At 40.5% G+C, this 20,127-nt stretch overlaps 1 protein-coding gene across 4 annotated transcripts in view; it reads right to left on the bottom strand.

The window, feature by feature from the left end:
* Positions 1-20,127, bottom strand: part of BAHD1 (bromo adjacent homology domain containing 1) — a 79,223-nt gene that overhangs the window by 39,031 nt on the left and 20,065 nt on the right. For all 4 annotated transcript variants that reach the window (XM_081938984.1, XM_081938983.1, XM_081938981.1 and 1 more), the window contains exon 2: positions 2,448-4,073. In XM_081938984.1, coding sequence (XP_081795110.1) covers positions 2,448-4,056 — 1,609 coding nt within the window. In that variant the 5' untranslated portion in view covers positions 4,057-4,073. The remainder of the gene's footprint in view (positions 1-2,447; positions 4,074-20,127) is intronic.

Below are 20,127 nucleotides of genomic sequence, written 5' to 3'. Positions count from 1 at the left end.
TTCAGGCTGACATCATCAAGCACACTGAAGTCAAGAAGATCAGTAATGAATACATCAGAAGGGTGAATAAGATCTTACGGTCAAGCTCAGTGGCCAAATACCACAAAGCGATGGGCAATTCCAGGTATTAGAAATATAACTGGAAAGGTGGACTGGATTTAAGCTAAACTAAAAACCTGGAAGGAAGACAAGAAAAATAATTACAATGAATCATTCCTGTCATACAAGCAGAGATATTGGCAGTCTATTTATCATTGTTGCAAGTATATCAAACGGTGGGGGAAAAAGGGGGCATCAGAAGAATATCTGATGAACAGTAAAGAAGATGCACTAAAGCCCTTCCCACTCTATTATTCTGTATGGTTGGATGGGATCATATGATCACCATTTGCAATTTCCCAGCCAGCTTCCAACAAGCAAAGTTTATAAGGAAAGTTGTCTGAATCCGCTAACGAATCTGGCTTCCCTTATAAACTGAACAAATGTGATTGTGATTCACTTCACTGGCAGAAAAGGTCGTGAAATTGGATGTGACTCATTTAACAACTACCTTACTTAACAATGGAAACTCTGGTCCCAATTGTGGCTGTAAATTGAGATTACCTGTATATTAAGCAATTCGCCTCTACAGAGCTGTGCACAGAAAGGGAACAACAATCTTTTTTCTACAGTACTTTAAAGCGGCTGACATCATTTAGCTTGTGCAGGCATCTGAACCATGACATGAGATATGTAGAAATAAAAGACTTTTTTTTGGTAGAGTTAAGGGAGTTGAATGAGTGTTGAAAGGAAACTAAGCAGTCATGTTTAAACTGATCGTGTCTAGGGCTGATGGGCAGCAAGTGTTCCTTCAAAGTGTCTACACTGTGGGCGCTACTGTTGAAGAATGAGGTATTTATATTTGCAGAACTATTTAGCTCAGGCAGAGAAAACTTGTGAGCTATATCATGGCCCATAAATCTCAGAATCCCCAGCATTAATTGAAGAAATCTGGGGCAAGTCACCCAAAATTGGTGGTGCAATTTTTGATAAGAGATACAAACACCCACACCCACACCCACACACACAAATTGTGATAAGCCCTCAGAGAGGCTTAAGTACATTTAAATAAGTAGACTCTCTCACAAATTTAAAAAAAAACTGGAAGAAGTGAATGGTCAAAATATTGCTCCTCTGGATTTAAATCAACTGATTTGTTTGAGTCGACCAGTTTTCCCACACATGGTGCTCTCCAGATTTGGATCATCAACTTTGAGAATTTTGAGGAAATATCTGCAATTAAAGGCTCCCTGTTGAGAAGGATAGAGAAGACTGAAAAATTCCACATTTTTTTCTAGTATCCGCATATTCCATGCTTCTACAGCAGCCTCCTCAATCTGTATACTTTGCAGAGTTGTTAGGACAGTATTTCCCCAAATTGCTAGTCACTCTCACCCTAGGTGCAGAATACCTGGTTGGGAAAAAGAACAGTACACTACTCATCTAACGAGTATCTCTATCCGTATTATATTAAGTGCAACATGAATCAGTCGTGTCATGCTCACAGCTTCAGTCAGAAACAGGGAAGAACAGAAACCTCAAGCAGTGCCATTTCCTCTGTGTTATCCTACTTCTTGGATCCCTTTGCAACATCTGCTTTTTTACGCCTTTGTTGCTTGTTTAAGGAAGCCACATACAGGCCAAACACTAGGTTTGGATTACAACTTGAACAAGACATTCCATTAACTGAACTGTTTTACATTTTAGACTACTCAAGTTACAACTGAATTATCCAAACATGAGGCGGAATCTCTATATTAGCAGCCGGCAAGTTTTGCCAGCCTTTTAGTTGATGGGATAAATATAAGCAACAATTGGAGACACGTTTGTAAGAAATGCCCCAAGTGCAAATTTGATGCAACTCAGAAGAGGATTGAGCCCAAGATGTCTGAAAGGAGCAACTGCTACAAGCAATAGCAATTAGACTTATATACCACTTCCCAGTGATTTACAGCCCTCTCTAAGCAGTTTAGAGTCAGCCTATTGCCCCCAACAATTTGGCTCCTCATTTTACCAACCTCAGAAGGATGAAGGATGAATCAACACTGAGCTGGTGAGATTCAAACTGCTGAACTGCTGGCAATTGAAGTCAGCAGAATTAGCCTGCAGTACTGCATCTAACCATTGAACCACCATGGCTCAAGAAGACACAACGGGTATCTCCTTTTAGCATGAGATTTCATGGGGGAGCTCTTCTGATTCCAACCTATAACTTTGCCTGTGAATAAAAAATGACCTAACCTACATGGACTTCCTAGATGCTGAAGGCCAGCACAGTATCCCAGCATCCAATCATCCAGGCAATGCAAGCATATCATCTACTGGCAACAAGGATACCACTTTATTCAACGACTCAACTGCCCGTAAATATTAGCATTGTTAACAAAAGGAAATGGTTGCAGACTTACCTGCTGCAAAAGGCATCTTATAAGGGTAGCCATTCCGCCCTGTATGCCCACTACCAATTCTGCTTTCTGGTACATGCATAACTCCACAAAGGCTGAAGCTGTTAATTGCTGGTCCCTCTCCACAACAATATGGAGAGCTACACCAATGAAATGGCTGAAAGGAGGGGTCAGACGGCAAGGAACCAGGAGATACCAAAAGTGCCTCACAACCCGTTGCCTGCGACAACTCATCCTTCGGGTACATCGAGCAATGAGTGTAACTATTATATCCACTTTGGCCATAATAAACATAAAATGCATTCAAGTCAGACGATTCAAAGAGACAGCCACAATCTGGATGATTGCCTGGAACAGGCAAAGGATGGAACTGAGGTACTGGGAAGGAAGGCTGATGAAATTCCTGCTTGGGGGTAGGAGATTTCTCTCCAGGTCTTCCATATTCAGGCTTCATGGAAGCTTGCCCACCCATTAGCAAAGGCAGTCTTTGGAAGAAACTCTCTGTGCCTTCAGAAGTGTTAGGTGATGGTGTGTAACTGATAGATTCCGTTTTCCCATAAATTCTAGGAGAATCCTGATGAGCTGCTTTTTTAAATGCACCCTCAGAGACACCTTGCCAGCTACATTGACCCTCTATTTTGACAGAGGATATTTCCTTTTTGGGTTTAACACAATTTTTTCCATTGGCTTTGGCCCACTTGAGTTTGGATTTGGAACTGTGTCCTTCCATCTTGCTTTCTCCAGTTGATTTACTTCTGGGCCTTAATGGTTGGTCTTTCTCATGAGTCAGTTTCAGAAAAGCTGCAGCGTTCAGACTGGCCAATCTCTTTGGGGCAGGATGGTATGGAATTTCTTTGTCCTCCCGTCTTTTCCCTTCAAAGTCACCACCCAGGGACTGGTTATAAGGAGCACACTTCTGACTTGATTTAGTTTGGTTCTTTCCCTTCGCTGTTTTAGTGCCTCGTTTTTCTGTCAAGGGCCATGAGCCCTGAGCTTTGCAACATATGTTATTAGTGCAACAAATCCCACTAATCTGCGGGGAATCTTTTCGAAAACGCCTGCCAGATAACAAGCTGTCATCCCGTTCAAAGAGCAGGTTGTTCACTGCCTCAGCATTCAAGGAGGCTAGTCTCCGTTTTCTGGGCTCTGAGAAGCAGACATTATGCCCTTCCTCCTCAGTCCCAAGGCATGATAGCTGGCATTCGCCTATAGAAGCGTCCTGTTTCCCTGCTCCTTGAACTTGTTCTGGAAGGCAGGAAGGTCTGAAGTCATCTATGCAACTGGCAAGACCTCTTTTCACCACCCTTGGAGTCTCCTCTGATATTGATCCAGCTACATCCTCTAGTCTAGTGAGTAGCACGGAGCAGGTTTTTTTGTCCACAGAGGAGCTGAGGCGTTTCCTTAAGGGATATGTCTTTCGGAGTTCTTGCAAATTCCTGCTTTTAGTCGTACTGGCAAGTCTAGTCTGGACTTTCTGCTGTTCAGTACCATTTCCTTGCTTGCTGCCCTCCACCTCAGTCCTATCCATTCTCTCACCGTCAATCGGTGACAAAGCTTGGCCAGCAGCTGAGTATTTCAGAAGCAAGAGCTGTTTCTTACGGGCATGCGTCATAGGATCAATGTCCACCCCTGAGAACACAAAGGAAAAAGTCTTAATATTAGCAGTAGATAAATGCTTCCTCACACAATGCACCAACTGATACTTAGAACATATGTGCTCTAATATGGATCTTTGGGGGCAAGGGATAGGGAGTCTTCATTTCAAACCGGAACTTGACAATTACAGTTGGCTAAAACCCAAACACCTAAAATGTCATTCCTTACTCAGAAGTATGCTACTGTACACTAGTAACTACTCTACACTAATTCCAACAAATACTGATTTATCTCACCAACTTCTGAGAGGTGATTCCCATCAGGATTATCCATTTCCAGGATTTCTCTCGCATAACCAGGAAACCCCATTTTTGTGGGAAAAGAACAGGACACCATTTTGAACACAGCCTAAGACTAACCCCGAAGCCTTCCTTCTTTATTCAGAAGCGTGCTACTCTTTTGTTAATTTCAACCAACACTGATCTATCTCACCATCATCTTTAGGGATAATTTCCATCAGGGATTAACCACTTGTAGAAATTCTCTCACATAACTAGGGAAGCCCATTTTTTTTTTAAAAAAAGGGAAGTATCTACTTTAACTTTTTTTAAAAATCTAGTATTTGAAAAGTGTTATCTTTGAATATTCATGTTTCAAATAAAGTCCTGTTAAAAAGCTCTAAAATGTGTTTGCAATATATCTGATCTTCATCTGCATAGAATGCATTCAAAAGAAAGAGAGGACTCATGACCAGGACTAGAAAAAATATGAGAAATGTCTCTGAAACCCTTGCATACAGAACAACACATCCTGACCAGGGTGAGGAACCGATCAGCAGAGGGTGGCATCTCTTAGCCAACTGAAAATGGCCACACAGAGCTATAAGGGCAGGGTTAGAAAACCTGGATGAGCAACATTCAGAAATGCTGATTTTCCTTTTGGATCACATATTAGTAACACACATATGTGGAACCAGCATATGCCTTTAAGAACATATTAGGAAGAAAAAGAAAACACCCTCCCCACACGCAGATGGAACTGATTGGTCAGGTTATCAGAGATGCATTAGACAATTATAATTGTACAGCTTTAGGTGTAAGAGTTAGAATTTATTCTAGCTACATACTCTATAATAATTTGATTTCAGTTAATGTGGATAAATCCAGAATAGTGTATTTTGTCATCTAAAAACACTCCCCCCCCCTAAAAAAGGTAAGCAGCTGTGCCCTTCTTCTCTTAGGACATCCACATCAAGACAGCATAATTTTAAATTTTCTGCTTACCATACATCATATTCCCTCAATCCCAATTCCAAAATACCACCCAGGATTTCCTAGTTATGTCTCTGCTTCTAAAAACTAAAAATGCTGCTCATTCATAAAAAAAATCCCCATCCTTCTAGATATTTTGAAGTATCCATTGCAGTTCTCTATATTTAAGAATTGCTATTATTTCAGTGTTGGAGTTATTATTATTTCAGGCAATGTAATGTGAATTCATTTCCAAATTAATTTGGTTTCAATTTTTTTCTAGTCCATTTCATACCAGCTCAGAAAAATTCCACATTTGTTTCTTCCCCGTCTCTGATTTTTCACAGTGCAAATAAACTTGTGGCAGAAGAGAAAGGTTTTGTTTTGTAGACACAACATACCTATGCAATCATATATTATTAAAAAATGATAGATGAGGGCACCCTCCACTTCAATTCCATCTAGACCTGCTAAAAATAAATATTGATGCTCTGCTTCTTCTATTGTTTCTATTTTTCCTCCATTTTTGCAGTCATAAAATATCAATAAGGCAATAAAAATGCATGGCTCATGAGCAGTGGATTAGACCCATTTAGAGTCTTTGCAAAATTCTGTTAATTAAGCAGTGTAAGAAGTTAGCACCCACCCCTCTCCTAGAAGAATGAAATATTCTAGGAAATACTGAAAAGGCAGAATATCGTATTTCCCTGGATGAGAAATGGAGAAACATGTTTTTTTTAGGCAGGAAGCAGACTCACTCTTAATAGTCCCTACCCTCCTCAATAGCCAACAGCAGATGTCAGCACTTAAGAGATAGCTAAGTCTATTCATAAGCAAATGCCCTCACACAAGATCCAATAAAGGTAGGATTAGCCCTCTACCCATCTAGCAACAGAATTCACCACATAGCACTTGGGGAGATTATGTCACCCAACAAGATCTATTTTTTATTTTATTTATTTCTTAGATTTTTAGACCGCCCCCTCTCCCAACAAGGGATCCAACCAAGCTTGGGACTCAAGACTACAAAGTTACCCCTGCATGGCCCCATGGGAGTCTGACAACTAATCAGAATACATTTCTTACAAAGGAACAGGAAGCTCCAAGGTGGGACCCAAGAGAGGGCATAAATCTCTCTCTCCCACCCATGTGCTTTTTCTTTTGCCCAAGATCTCAAATCATGTGATTCTGTCCACCATTAAACCATCTTTCCAAGCAGCTTCCATGTTTCCAGTGTCTTTCTCCCCACTTGGAACTGAACCAAGATGGGCATTTCTTCCAACAGCAGCATGAAAGGAATACAAGCTTCATTCAGGAATATTCCAGACTATATCAGTATCTCTGCCACATTGGAGGAGCACCAATAGATAGATCTGCCTGTTTTTAAATTTTAAAATATATGGAAGTGTTTTAGTCCTTTCCCCTACCACGTACAACAGGAAAGAATGCAGGAACTGTAAGTGCTTTTTTCTCCTTGGGTGGGCAGCTCACCCTGCTTTCATTTTTTCCAGAAACAGAAACGAACAGGTCTCAAACTGCATCTAAAGTGCAGTTAAGTCTTCCGTCAGCAACGGAAACATCCACATTTATCAACTGAAAGATAGAATTGAGCCCTCTATTGCATCAAGGAAAATGTCCAAATTTTTATTTTTCCTTTCGCTGGAAGCATGCAGGGGCCACCAAGTGTCAGCATTTATTATCCAAAAAGTTTTCAAGCCCTGTAAAAAGAAAAGCCTCTGTGTGGGAGGAAACAATCCAAACTGTGGCCAGGAGAATCAATACCATATTTAGAGTGCCCTGAGGGAGTAAACCGCAACTGAGAAACGTTATCTGTTCGTTTTCCCCTTCCCTTTTGTAGGAGTTCTAGAAGAACCTCTTAAGACTAGCCAAGCAACAAGATCATTACCAATATTTACCTGTGAAAGGACTGGGCTGTCCTTTCACAGGACAGGTTGTATAAAGAACAAAGACAACTATTTTTGCTAATTTTATTTGGCTAATGTCGATGCATCACCCATTTTCAGTGCCTTTAAATTCAGTCTTTTAAATCTAGCTGCAATAAGGAAAGCTGTTGAGGGAGTTAGAATATTTATGCAGTTTATGCTTATGATGGATCCCAAAAAGCTACTTACAACCTGAATCTCTGCCCTCAGTATGTCAGTGAAAATTAATTACCTAGTGCCGTGATGGCGAACCTATGGCACGCGTGCCACAAGTGGCACGCGGAGCCATTTGTCAGGGCACGCGAGGCGCTGCCCTGTCAGCTGGCCAGCACGCATGCGCACGCTGGCCAGCTGAGTTCACCATTTTAAAAGCTATTTTTCGCCTTCCCCAGGCTCCAGAGGCTTTATAGGAGCCTGGGGAGGGCGAAAAGAGCCTCCCCCGCCCCCCCCGGAGGCTTCAGGAACCGTCCCTGAAGCCTTCGGAACGCTTAAAACCACCCTCTGAGCAACCCGGAAGTCACTTCCGATTTGCTCGGAGGATGGTTTTAAGCGCTCCGAAGGCTTCAGGGAAGCCTCCGGACAGTCCCTGAAGCCTCCGGAGGGTCGGGGGAGGCTCTTTTCGCCCTCCCCAGGCTCCTATAAAGCCCCTGGAGCCTGGGGAGGGAAAAACATGTAAAAATGGGGGGGTCGCGCATTGTGCGCGCATGCGCACTGGGGGGGGTCACGCGTTGCATTATGGGTGCGGCACGCCCGCACTCGACCCCCCTGCGCTCCCCCCACTTGTGGCACGCGAGCCAAAAAAGGTTCGCCATCACTGACCTAGTGTATCACCTTTTCATGATTTAATAACTTCAACATGTTTTATTTATTCTTTACAAACTAAAGACTCCAAAAAAAAAGTCTCCTTCACTCACATACTATTCCAATATTTTAGACTGTACCTATCAAGGTTGTACTTTCATAAACTATCTGTCTAGTTCTGAATTAGGCAATTCTGATACCCAGTCGTGTGCGAGGGCTAAAAATGAAACAACATGGCCGACTGATTTCTTGAAACCCCAAGTAGGGATGGCCAACTATTTTGGTGTCTACTAGGCAGGACTAAAACAAAGACTGAAATTTAAATAATCAGATACATTATTTATTTTATTTATTTTTATTTATTTAGGAAATTTATATTGCTACCTACTCACACATGGTGACTCAGACTTAAATACAGCTATTGCCTTTTAAGACATAATTTGGTTTTTTGAGAAGCTCTATGTGTTGCATCCAAGACTCTGGGAGCTGCATATAGTTCTTAACTTCAGATTGAGCACCTTCATTTTACAAAGGATCAAAGTTCATTTGAAGAATTGGGGACCTCTAGTCATAGCAGAATCCAAGGACAACCAATGCAGCACAATCACCTTACAGAAATTTATCAGCAACAGATCTGAAGTTTCATTTTGACTCTTAGTCCAGACCAATCTTTGAATTCCTCTCTCCAGTTAATTAAAATTTTGTTTGGGAAATTAAGTTATGGAAGCAGTGTCAAAGATGGATACCCTTGCTCCCCAAGACTGTTCCTATCACCATTTTAAGTGCACAAAACACTGAGTAAGCAGCATGTTTGCCTCATTTTCCAAGCACTGCTGTGAAAAAGTGTCATGTTTTAATTCGGCGCTGACAAAATATGCAAAAGACAGAGCTGCTCAGCTCTTTTTTTTTAAAAGGAAGTAAAAGAAAAGTGCTGGGAGGATCTGATGATCTCTGTAGCTATCTCATAATCGCTGGAGTAACTGCCGGTAAACTTTTTCAGTCAAACCAAAACTGCAAGACTATCCAAAGTAAGCAGTAGCTTCCCCCACCAACACTTTAAATCCCGGTCCCTGTTGAAAACTATAGCTGCAAACATACGGATATCTTGAATCTCTGTGGATGTATGCCCCATCCTAGCAATTATATTGCTGTCAAGCAATCCCACTCCACAGTAAATTACAGGACACGCTATACTGTTATCAAAACCAATAATTGCCTTAGCTGGAATGTTTGATTTCCAGACTATGAGGCACTGAAAAAAAATGAGCCAGCAGTTACAGGCACAACATGCAGAGAAGCCTCCGGCGATAGGCTTGCACTTTCCCTCATGACATTTTTTTAATTGCACGCACTGAAATTCTGCGGAGTATTACTTTGCTTGCAAGTCTTAATTTTTGACCATGTAAGCAACACTATGAATTGTGAGGTTGGAGCATGTCATAGAGAAGAACAATAGCATATGTTCAGTGACACAATGAAATAATTATTCCAACTAGAAGAAAACTGTCCCAAAGGCTTAACACTATTCAGCTACAATTGTATTGAAGCACCTGAGGCACGTCTATGAATATAACTAGATTTTTGTGAGGCTGAATAAGCACAAATTTTGCTTTCTTGGGGAGAAATCCCAGCTTAATTGTAGAGTACACCTGTTATAAAACAATGCCCAGAAGAAGCTATTTTCAGTATTAATATAATATGTGATATAAATTAATTAGAGAAAAACATTGGAATAATTTACATTAGAAAAGATTTCATAATTAGCTCATAATTTTACTAATTGATTCTTCTTTTAAATTTCTAGAAGAGAGACCTTGTTCCAAATGAAACTTCTTATGTCTTCCATGCAAAATACAATTCTCTCAATCACTTTAACTGACACTTTTCAAATATTTAAACTCTTCTCAAATCAAGAACTATCAAGCTTCTCCTTCTCCTCCCCCTCCCCTTCTAGAGAGCACCCAGAGGCAACGAAAGGTCTATCAGTGGTAGCAATCTTGTGACATTAAGACACACAAACAACTTCAACTGCAACACCACTTTCTCTTAAACGTAGAAAAAAGATCAGAAGATAGGTATGGTATGGTAATACTCATCTTTCCACCTGCTGCCCTCCACGTAAGAACCAATCGCCCCCACCTATTTGTGGGCTGTGGGAACCACGCAGGGACACGCTTGTGTCTGTGTGCCCCATCATGCCCCTGGGACTTATTTTGAGAGTGCTTTGAGGAAGATGATATCCAGAGGGCGTTCATGATTGGCAGTGATCTTTTATTTCAACATATATATTATATACATTTCTTATAAAATGCTACACTATTGAATATTCAAATTGCTCCATTATTTTGGATGGACTGGATTTTCTGCTCCAACTAAAAGTATACACAAAGTTAAGATGTTTAAATTTTTTAGCAGGAACATGGAATTGCGAGCAGTAACGGGGTATTGCTCATAGCCAGTTTTCTATCCCCCTTCCCTGAGTTATTAAGTTTCATTTCTCAATATTGCAGCCATATTATCTTAATTAAAATAAATATTGCAATAAATATTGCAGCCATATTATCTTAATTAAAATAAATATTTATAAGGATCAGACTTAGATTGTGAGAAAGAAATCAGTATACCATGATGTGGTAGCATTGATGGGAAACAACAATTTCCTTGGTAAAGGCATTTTAAATTGTCTCAAAAGGAAAGATTTAACAGCTGATTCAGCATTGTTCAGACTCTATGACACCACATTTATTTTAAAATAAATTGTCATATGTCTATCAGCTACATTTTAATATATGTCATGCTTATAAAATATGTAAATTATATTCAAAAGCATCTAAAATATACAGTAAGTAAGTAAGTAAGTAAGTAAGTAAGTAAGTAAGTAAGTAAGTAAGTAAGTAAGTACAAAGTCACCCAGCGTTATCTTGTGGTAAGATGGGCAACTAATACATTTTACAAACAAACAATGAAAAACTTCACTATCTCCCAGTTTCTAGCTTGGTAGCATAACCACGGCACCAAACAGGCTCTCATTTTTAAAACAGAAGTCAAACTTAAAACCAAATTCCCTATCCTACAGAAAGTGGCATCTACTTACAGTAAGTCTCATTAATTTTAGCAGAACCAAATGCAGCTAACTTGGCTTGTAACTTATACAATCTAAATAGATTGTTCTGCAATTCGTTTATTTCCACTACTAATCATGAAGATCTATTTAGATCATACAACCACTCTTCCACCTGATTACTGGAGAAACAGCACCCGATTCTCTACAGGCCTATGATAAAATCTCCAGTTAATACCCCAAAGCCACTTAAAAGGGAGGTAGAATTGCAAAAACAGAACATTCTTGGATTGATGTGTTCTCTGTCTACATGGGATTTTAGGATCAGATGTTCTCACCAGACAGGCCTGCCCAGGACTCAATTGGAACATCTCACACTTCTTTATTAGTTACTTATTTTGACAGGCAGACATTTTTAATACAAACTATCTAACTTTCAGGATTGGTTATATGACTGATTTGCTCACAATATTTTTTTAAACAAAAGTTTATTTATATACAGACAATTGTGACATTTTGGCAATGAAAGTGCTATCTGAAAATGGAAAAAGGTATCAGCATGCTTGGGTAAATCCAAAGGCATTGCAGAAATAGAAAAAATTCTAGGGAAAATATCCCAAACAGGAAGGATCAAGGAATACAAGGAATGCATAGGAATTGCTGAAGTGAATATTTGGGCTCAACCAATCCAATTAGTAGGTTCCATAATACTATCATAAATATCTGGAATATAGATTATACATGTTTGTTAAACCAGCTTGTTGACAGCACCCAACCAAACTTGGCAGACCTCAAAAAGCTAGGTAAAGGAATGGAAAAGCAAAGAAGGAAGGGCAAGTTAAAGGCATTTAAATAGTAAAGTTCTAACACAGGTGCTATTTATGAATGATGGATGATAGTAATGATGATGATGACATTGGTAACAAAGACAATCCCTCAGTATTTCCTGCCCAATGTTCTATGCAACACTGTGACATAAGTTAGAGTTACTTTACTGATTTGACACCCTACGTCCGTGATGGCGAACCTATGACATGCACAGCAGAGGTGGCACGCAGAGCCTTCTCTGTGGGCACGTAAGCCATTGGCCCAGCTCAGCTCTGCCACACATACTTGCGCCCCACCCGCCAGTCAGCTGGTCTTCGGGTTTCTGCCACGCATGTGCACGGAGGGTTCATGCAAGAGCCATGCACACATGCACGGGGGTGAGGAGGCATACACACATGTGCGAGGGGCACTAACAGGGGACAGCATGCACATGTGCGGTGGCCATGCACACATGCGTGGGAGTGCATATGTGGGGGCAGTGCGCGAATTGCATTTTGGGGTTCAAAGCAGGCACTCTGGGCACTCGGTCCGGAAAAGATTAGCCATCACTACCCTAAGTCCTATAATAGCCCTATAATATTTTGTGGGATTGGGGGTGTGATCATGTGAAATAATTAAAATGCGCAAGAGATGGCCAGAGTTCTTAAGGGCAGCCACGATACCCGTAAATCAGAATGCCACCATTCGAGGAAGAAAAAAGACCTTTGTGACAAAAAGCAAGCTTGAGATTACCTCTTCTCACTACCGTAAAAATTTATCTTGAGGTGCTAATTTATTCTATAAAATTGAGCAGCAGGGAAGTTGCCTCAGGGAAATTGTGGAACTGACACCCAATTTCCCCTGTGCCTTTGGATACCTCAATGCTTTTCTCTCAATGGTTAAGTGAAGCCGGATACATCTCTTTCATCTTTATAACCTGCAAAAATACCTTCTCAACACATTATTCTTCTTTCTCAGGTGGTCATCGGAAACAGCATTTTTCCCAAAGCTTGAACACGAATTTTGCTCAACTTCTTTACTTTTTGCAAGATTTAGATAAAAACTAACTCCCCATAGTATGTATGCTTTATTTATTTATTTAGAAAATTTACCACATTTTTCGGACTATAAGATGCACTGGAGTATAAGATGCACCAAGATTTTGAAGAGGCAAATTTTTAAAAAATGTTTTTGCACTCTGCAGACCTCCCCAAAACAGCTTGTTTTTCACGAAAACAGGCCCGTTTTTTGTCCCCCCCACCAAAAGGGCATGAATAGCCTTTAGGAGACTTATAGAGTGCTCCTGGGGAGGGGGGGGGGTAAGCAAAAAACAGCCTGATTTTCGCTCATTTCTGCCCTCCCCAGCCCCCAGGAGCACTCTGGAAGCCTCCTAAAGGCTATGCACCACCATTTTGGTGAAGGGGCGATGTTTTGGGAGGCCAAAAATGCACCCAGATATTCAGCCTCTTTTTTGAGGGAAAAAGGTGCATCTTATACTCCAAAAAATATGGTATATTGCTGCCTACTCGCACATAGCAACTCAAGGCAGCTTAGAAGGATATAAAAACACCATAAATAAATAAAAATAATAAAAAGAAAAATAATAAAATAATAAAATAACTCTCACTCCCTACTCCGGCAACAACACGCATTCATATTAACCATTTAATGGGCTCCATCCCACTCTGTGTTCCCCAGGCCTGCTGGCAGAACCACATCTTCAGGGCCTTCTGAAAGAGTAGGGGGCAGTCTAATCTCGTGTGTGTATGTGTTTGTGTGTGTTGTTATAGAGAGAGGGAGCCACCATGGAGAAGGCCCTTTTCTGGTGTCCTGCCAGATGTATCTCTTAAGGGATGGTTATTCCACAGTCAAACAAATATGAATGGAAGATAACAAGGTCACAGAATGGAGAGATAAGGATGTGAAAAATGGGATACCTATTTTGCTTGGAGCGTGTAACAAAAGGGGAAAAAAATCTGTACAGAAATTTTCATTGGAACGGTCAAATTGGCTGTGTTCCACTGGAAGCAAACTTGAAACAACTCAAGTTTTTTGCTCTGACCTTCAAAAAATTTCTTGAAATATAGGCATTTTATTTTAAGCTTGTAATGGTCCAAATTGTTGTGTCCGCCAGCGGCCTGCGGAGCGAGCAGCAGAGTCAGACAGCGAGGAGTTTGGGGAGGAACATGGGCCAGTCCTGGAGTCTGGGGAAGGCTCCAGAGAGGGGGCCAGGGCCATCTGGGAGTTATGTGCTGCCTCCAAAGCCTCCAGGCTCCCCGTTCCCAGTGTGCGCATGCGCAGAGCTGTCAGAAGGCAAGAACAGTTAAGACAGAAGGGACCATTCGGGAGTAAGGTTTGGAAGTGATTGGCCCCTCCCATAGGACATAAAGGAGGAGCAAAGGCACATGAACCTTTGCAGGAAGCAACTTGGTTCATGGTGATCAGTTTACCTTCTGAAACTCCATTTGGACTCTTTGCTCCGTGTGGCCTTGCCAAGCTAATTGCTAATTAAGTCTTTGGCAGCATTTTCAAAGAAGATAAGGGAAGTCTAGGTCAGAACACAAATAGCCTGGAGTTTACATAGTTTTGTATGATTGAAACGGCTACAACAATGGTGTTCAAAGAAGCCAAGTTCTGTTCCAAAGCCAGAAAAAAAGAGATGCTTACAATACATCATTCTCCATTCTGTTTGTGTACCAGATTAGATATTTCAGGATCTTGCCCTACACTGGTATTTTAGCCTCAAATCTCAGAAAGTTATGGCATACCCATTCAAAATTCCTGATGATATTTCAGGTAAGAACAATGAAATATTGTATCATTAATGATCTCATATGTACGCAACAGACCCATATGAATATATAAAATTTAGATTGTAATTTTAAATATCTTTCTTTTTAAAATTAAATAAAAAAAAACTATCACCACATGCATATGTAACTGGCTCAGAAATCTTACCCACTGAATGCTTATCAATGATTCTTTCTCACCAGCTGGAATGAAATATTAAATAAATAAATAATAAATAAATAAAATGAGGTGGTGTAAAAATCAGTGCTGGAGGTTAAGTTCTCCACAATTTTTTAATTTATGATTTGGATGAAGGAATGGAAGGAAAGCTTATCAAATTTGCACATAATACAAATTGGGTGGCAAACCTAATACGCTAGAAGACAGAAATAAAATTCAAAATTATTCTGATTGACAGGTGAGCTGAGCGTAACATAAGGATATTTAAAAGAGACAACTTCAAAATTCTTACTTTAGGAAACTGAAATTTCATGTACAAGGAGATTAAGAGGAGGGTTGTCATATAACTCACAATCCTTCTAATTCTATAGGAAGAATGGTCCAAAGGATTAAATAATGCTTTCTAGCCTTAGTTCTGTTCACAAAAAAGCTCCATCACCATCATGTCCTTCCCAGAGGACCCACTCAGACAGGCTGCCACTGGAGCAGGTAGTTCTGCAAAGTACTTTGGTGCCGAGTCATACAACTTTATAAGTAAAAAAACCCAAGCTCAATCAACTAGTAATTTATGAGAACTAATAATTCCAATTTGCATTTTTGTTGGTCTGACCCCATTTTGAATATTGTGCCTAGGCATCATTCTTATAAGGATGAATATAAAATGAAATCAATTCAGAAAATAGCAAGAATGTTATTGGTGATTAGAAAATCAGTCCTATCTAGAGACCCTATGGAAAATCATTACAGAATAACAGAGTTGGAAGGGACCTTGGAGGGTCTCCTGCTCAAGCAGAAAACCCTTTATCATTTCAGATAAATGATTGTCCTGTCTCTCTTTAAAAACCTCCAGAATTGGAGCACCCACAGCTTCTAGAGGCAAGTCATTCCACCGATTAATTGTTCTAACTGTCAGGAAGATTCTTAGTTCTAGATTGATTCTCTCCTTGATCAGTTCCCATCCATTGCTTCTTGTCCAGCCTTCAGGTATTTTGAAAAATAGATTGACCCCTTCTTTGTGGCAGCCCCTCGGATATTAGTACACTGCTATCATATCACCCCTAGTCTTTTTAATTAAAATAGACGTACCTAATTCCTATAACCACTATTCATATGTTTTAGCCTCCAGTCCCTTCATCGTTTTTGTTGCTCTTCTCTGCACTCTTTCTAGAAGGTGTTTTTTTATATCATGGCAACCAAATTGTACTGTACTGTACACATATGGATGGTTTGACTTGAAGATTGTAAGGCCAGTTCCAAATGTATGATTCTAAATACTGGCAATTCTCCGACTGTTTCTACCCACATGATGGATTTGACAATATCAGCATGTTCTAGATCTCATTAATGATGCAGTGCCCTCTTATGAGACCCCAAGCTTCTTCTGAAATTTGCATGCTCCCAACTCTGTTGTCCTTTAGGAAAGCCTTGAAGATCTGACTTTTTCAGCAGTCGCTGAGGTAGGATGTTGTCTGACTCCACTTGCTGTCTCTGTTATTAGTTATTTATTCTTTTTCCCTCTGACTGTTGAGTTATTGCTGCTGCTGTTGATCTGTTTCTTCATATTGTTAAATGCCATGTGGATTTGTTAGTCAATAAGGTGGTCAACGCACTGCTTGAATAAATAATAAAATTTTTCAAAAAGAGAAAAAGCTTCTTCATTTTACCAAGCAGTTCTGTCCCCCTCATTGAGTTTGTCCTTAATTCAAGAATTTGTTCTGATCCAGAAATAGCAGCCAAATCAGAAGCTTGGTAGATGGTGGGAACAAGAATAGGCCCCAGAAGCCTGCAGAAAGGTTAGTACCTCACTAATTATGCTGCACATCCACTAATTAGATTAAAGAGAGGTATCTGTTTCTTCCATTAATTAGATTAAAAGAAGTTGCTCAGAAAAAGTATTAAAATGCAGATCTGCCGAATGGATTACCAAATTCTCATTTAGCCACTGACTCCAAATTGACCAATTTAGTGCTTTGTTAGGGAAGCATTCCAACCTGCAAAACAAAATAAGCATTGGGCACCTTACATACCAATCCTGAAAGATTTAGGTATCTGACATTTAAATCAATCAAGTAGTCAAGAATCTACACAAGAATCTTCTTTGATCACCACCCTTCCCTCAATAGGCTACTCTTTTTCTTTTCTCACCTTCTGAGTGCAGCCTTATTTATGCTTTTTAAATAATTATTTGTGAACCTTTTCATTGCCTTTGAATTTAGGCATCAGTTGTCCTTAATCCCAATGCATTTGAAAGCTGTTAGCAGGCATCTTGGACCAACTATAACCCATTAATTACTTTTTTCTGTTTTTGCTTCTTTTGCAAAACTTAGAATGTATTTCATGTCCACTTCAAGTTCTTATTTTAACCTCTTTAGCATATTCTGTTTTCTGACATTGGCAGGGAATAATTTCTACATAATGTTTCAGATGATTAATTGAAAATAACAGAATGAGTAAAGAAATACAATAAACATCAACTTCTCAAGGATGGTCATGTTGGCTGAGAATTGCAGATGTTAATTTCTGCACTGGAGATCTTCCAGGTTGGGAAAGATTGATTTAGATTTCCAGACTTTTATTTTCTAATCCTTCCAGGCAAAGTTATCTTTTCAGAGTAGATAAAATCATGTAAATAAGGACTGGTGTCAGTTTTGGTTTCTGGATTCTCAATTTTGGTAATATGTTAATTATACTTCCACTATGCTGTGGAACAGAGCCTTTTCTTTCAGCACAAAATTACCTTACATCAATGAGCTTTTGGAAGCTGTTAAAGAGAGAGTTATTCCAGGTGCTATCATGACTCCTATAAGCTTCTGATTTAAACTGAATTTATAGTGAATTTATTGTTATTGTAGAAGGCGCCTAGGAGTAGAGCCTTCTCTGTGATGGGCCCAACCCTCTGTGATGGGCCCAAACCCTCTGGAATGACCTCTCCCCCGATATTAGAACTACTACCGACTTCTGCTCCTTCCGACAAAAACTTAAGACTCACCTGTTCCGATTAGCCGGCCTGGCCCACTTATAGTTCTACTCTTACCTCCTGGTGGATATTTTATTTGGGATAGCTTTTAAGGTTAATGTTTTTAACTTTTTAAATTGTTTAAAAAATTTTTTAATCTAACTTAACTAAATTGTACAGGGAACCTCTACTACCTCCTCCAGTCCTATGTTTAAATGTATTTATTTTATACCTATAACATGTATATTTATTGTTTAACTATTTTAATATGACTGTACACCGCCCCGAGTCTCCTTTGAGAGAGGGGCGGTCTAGAAATCCAATAAAGTTAAGTTAAGTTAAGATTTACATATACTAGAGATGTTTTAATTGCAGGTAGTCCTTGGCATAGACCCATGATGGCTAACCTATGGCATACGTGCCACAGGTGGCATGTGGAGCCATATCTGAGGGCAGGCGAGGCGTTGCCCTATGTCAGCTCCAGCATGCGCTGGCCAGCTGATTTTCGGCCTTCTGGAGGGCATGGGGAGGGCGTTTTCGCTCTCCCCAGGCTCCAGGTTCAGAAATGAACTTCCGGTAGGCCCACTGGGCCGTTTTTCACCCTCCCCAGGCTTCAGGAGGCCCACCGGAAGTTCAGATGTTCCAGCCTCTGAAAGGCCTCCGGGGGGGGGGGGGGAGAGCCATTTTTGCCCTTCCCAGGCTCCAGGAAAGCCTCCTAAAGCCTGGGGAGGGCGAAAAACGGACCTACCGGGCCCACCATGTCAGAAAGGGGGCCGTTTCCAGTCTCCAGAGGGCCTCCAGTGGGGTGGGGGAGGCTGTTTGTGCCCTCTCCAGGCTCCAGGAAAGCCTCCTGAAGTCTTGGGAGGACAAAAAAACAGGCTCACTGGAAGTCGGGAATCATGCTGTTTCCTGCCTCCAGAGGGCCTGGGGGGGCTGTTTTCGCCCTCCCCAGACTCCAAGGAAGCCATGCGTGCATGCACGGGGTCAGAGGTGTGTGTGCACACATGCGCAGGTGGGCATTTAATTACGGGTGTGGGCATGCTTTTGGCACCTGAGGGAAAAAAGGTTTGCTATACAGGCATAGACTGTTCGCTTAAGAACAGTTCAAAATTACAACTGGCTCTGAAAAAGTCACTTATAACGATCCAGGCTAAATAAATGTGTTTCAGTCTAAGAAAATCACTGCAAAGAAAATCACCCTTAATTAAGAACCCCACCCCACCCCGCCAAAGAATTATAGGCAAAGGAACCTCCTAAGTCAATCTAATTTGCCAACTCCCAGCTGAAACCAAACCCAGAGATCCAGTCTTATAAATGTGTATCTCTGACATTTGCTTATGTGTATACCATGTACAGTATCCTGTGTGCAAATTGGCCAGAAATGACATGTATCTGGACAAAAAGCAAAGCAAAACAACTAAATCAATAACTACTGATTGTCTTAAAATGAAGCATCTCATTGATAAAATTAATTGCTCCTATCTACGTGTACATACTCAAACCATTCTCTTTCACATGGATACCCAGAATATATACATATACATACATACATACACCGGTACATATGCATATTACACACACACACACACACACACACACACACACGACTGGAGAAAAGAGATTCTAGCACAAAGGGGAAGAAGGGGCATTTCTTCTGTGTCTTTGAGACTGAGGTGTCTAAACAATGTATATGGAGTTCATGACTTTCCACCTATGAATTCTACATACATTTTTTTTAGAGTTCTCACTCATTGCAGCTACATCCTCTTCCTTTCTAAAGTCTGTTGCCTTTTAAATGAGATCCACCTCTATTCTGTGAACAATAGCTAGCCCACTGCTAAGGCAATTAGGGGTAGAAATGCATGCCTTTCTTTGGGGAAAATACAAGGATGACTCAAAATGATCTGACCCACATATAGTTTTGCTAAAGGAGATTTTTACAAGACATCCAGAAAAAGAAAGCAGCTTTGCAGGGAACTGATTCATTAGCCTATTTAATTACAAGAAGTTGTTGATGGTAGGATGCTTATGGTAGCAGAGAGGAAGAAATAATGTGAGTATACGGAGTCAAAGCCTTTGGGTAGCATGGCTTTGTAAACCACTTATTCCTGGCTAAAGATGATAAATAAACATCTCAGCCAAATTTAGTATGAGGAATGCTTCTACATGGAATTCAACAGGGGACCTTGTCACAAAACAAACCCAAAGCAATCCTTGGCTACACTCCCCGGTTAACTCAGGCAATATGTTTTAACTGTAAACAAACCACAGAAGTACGGCTTGCAATCCACACCGTCCA

The sequence above is a fragment of the Natrix helvetica genome (assembly GCF_964273705.1).
Source record: "Natrix helvetica genome assembly, chromosome: 1".
Taxonomy (NCBI): Eukaryota; Metazoa; Chordata; class Lepidosauria; order Squamata; family Natricidae; genus Natrix; species Natrix helvetica.
The sequence above is the reverse complement of the archived record's forward strand: the minus strand, read 5'-3'. Positions and strand labels throughout refer to the sequence as shown.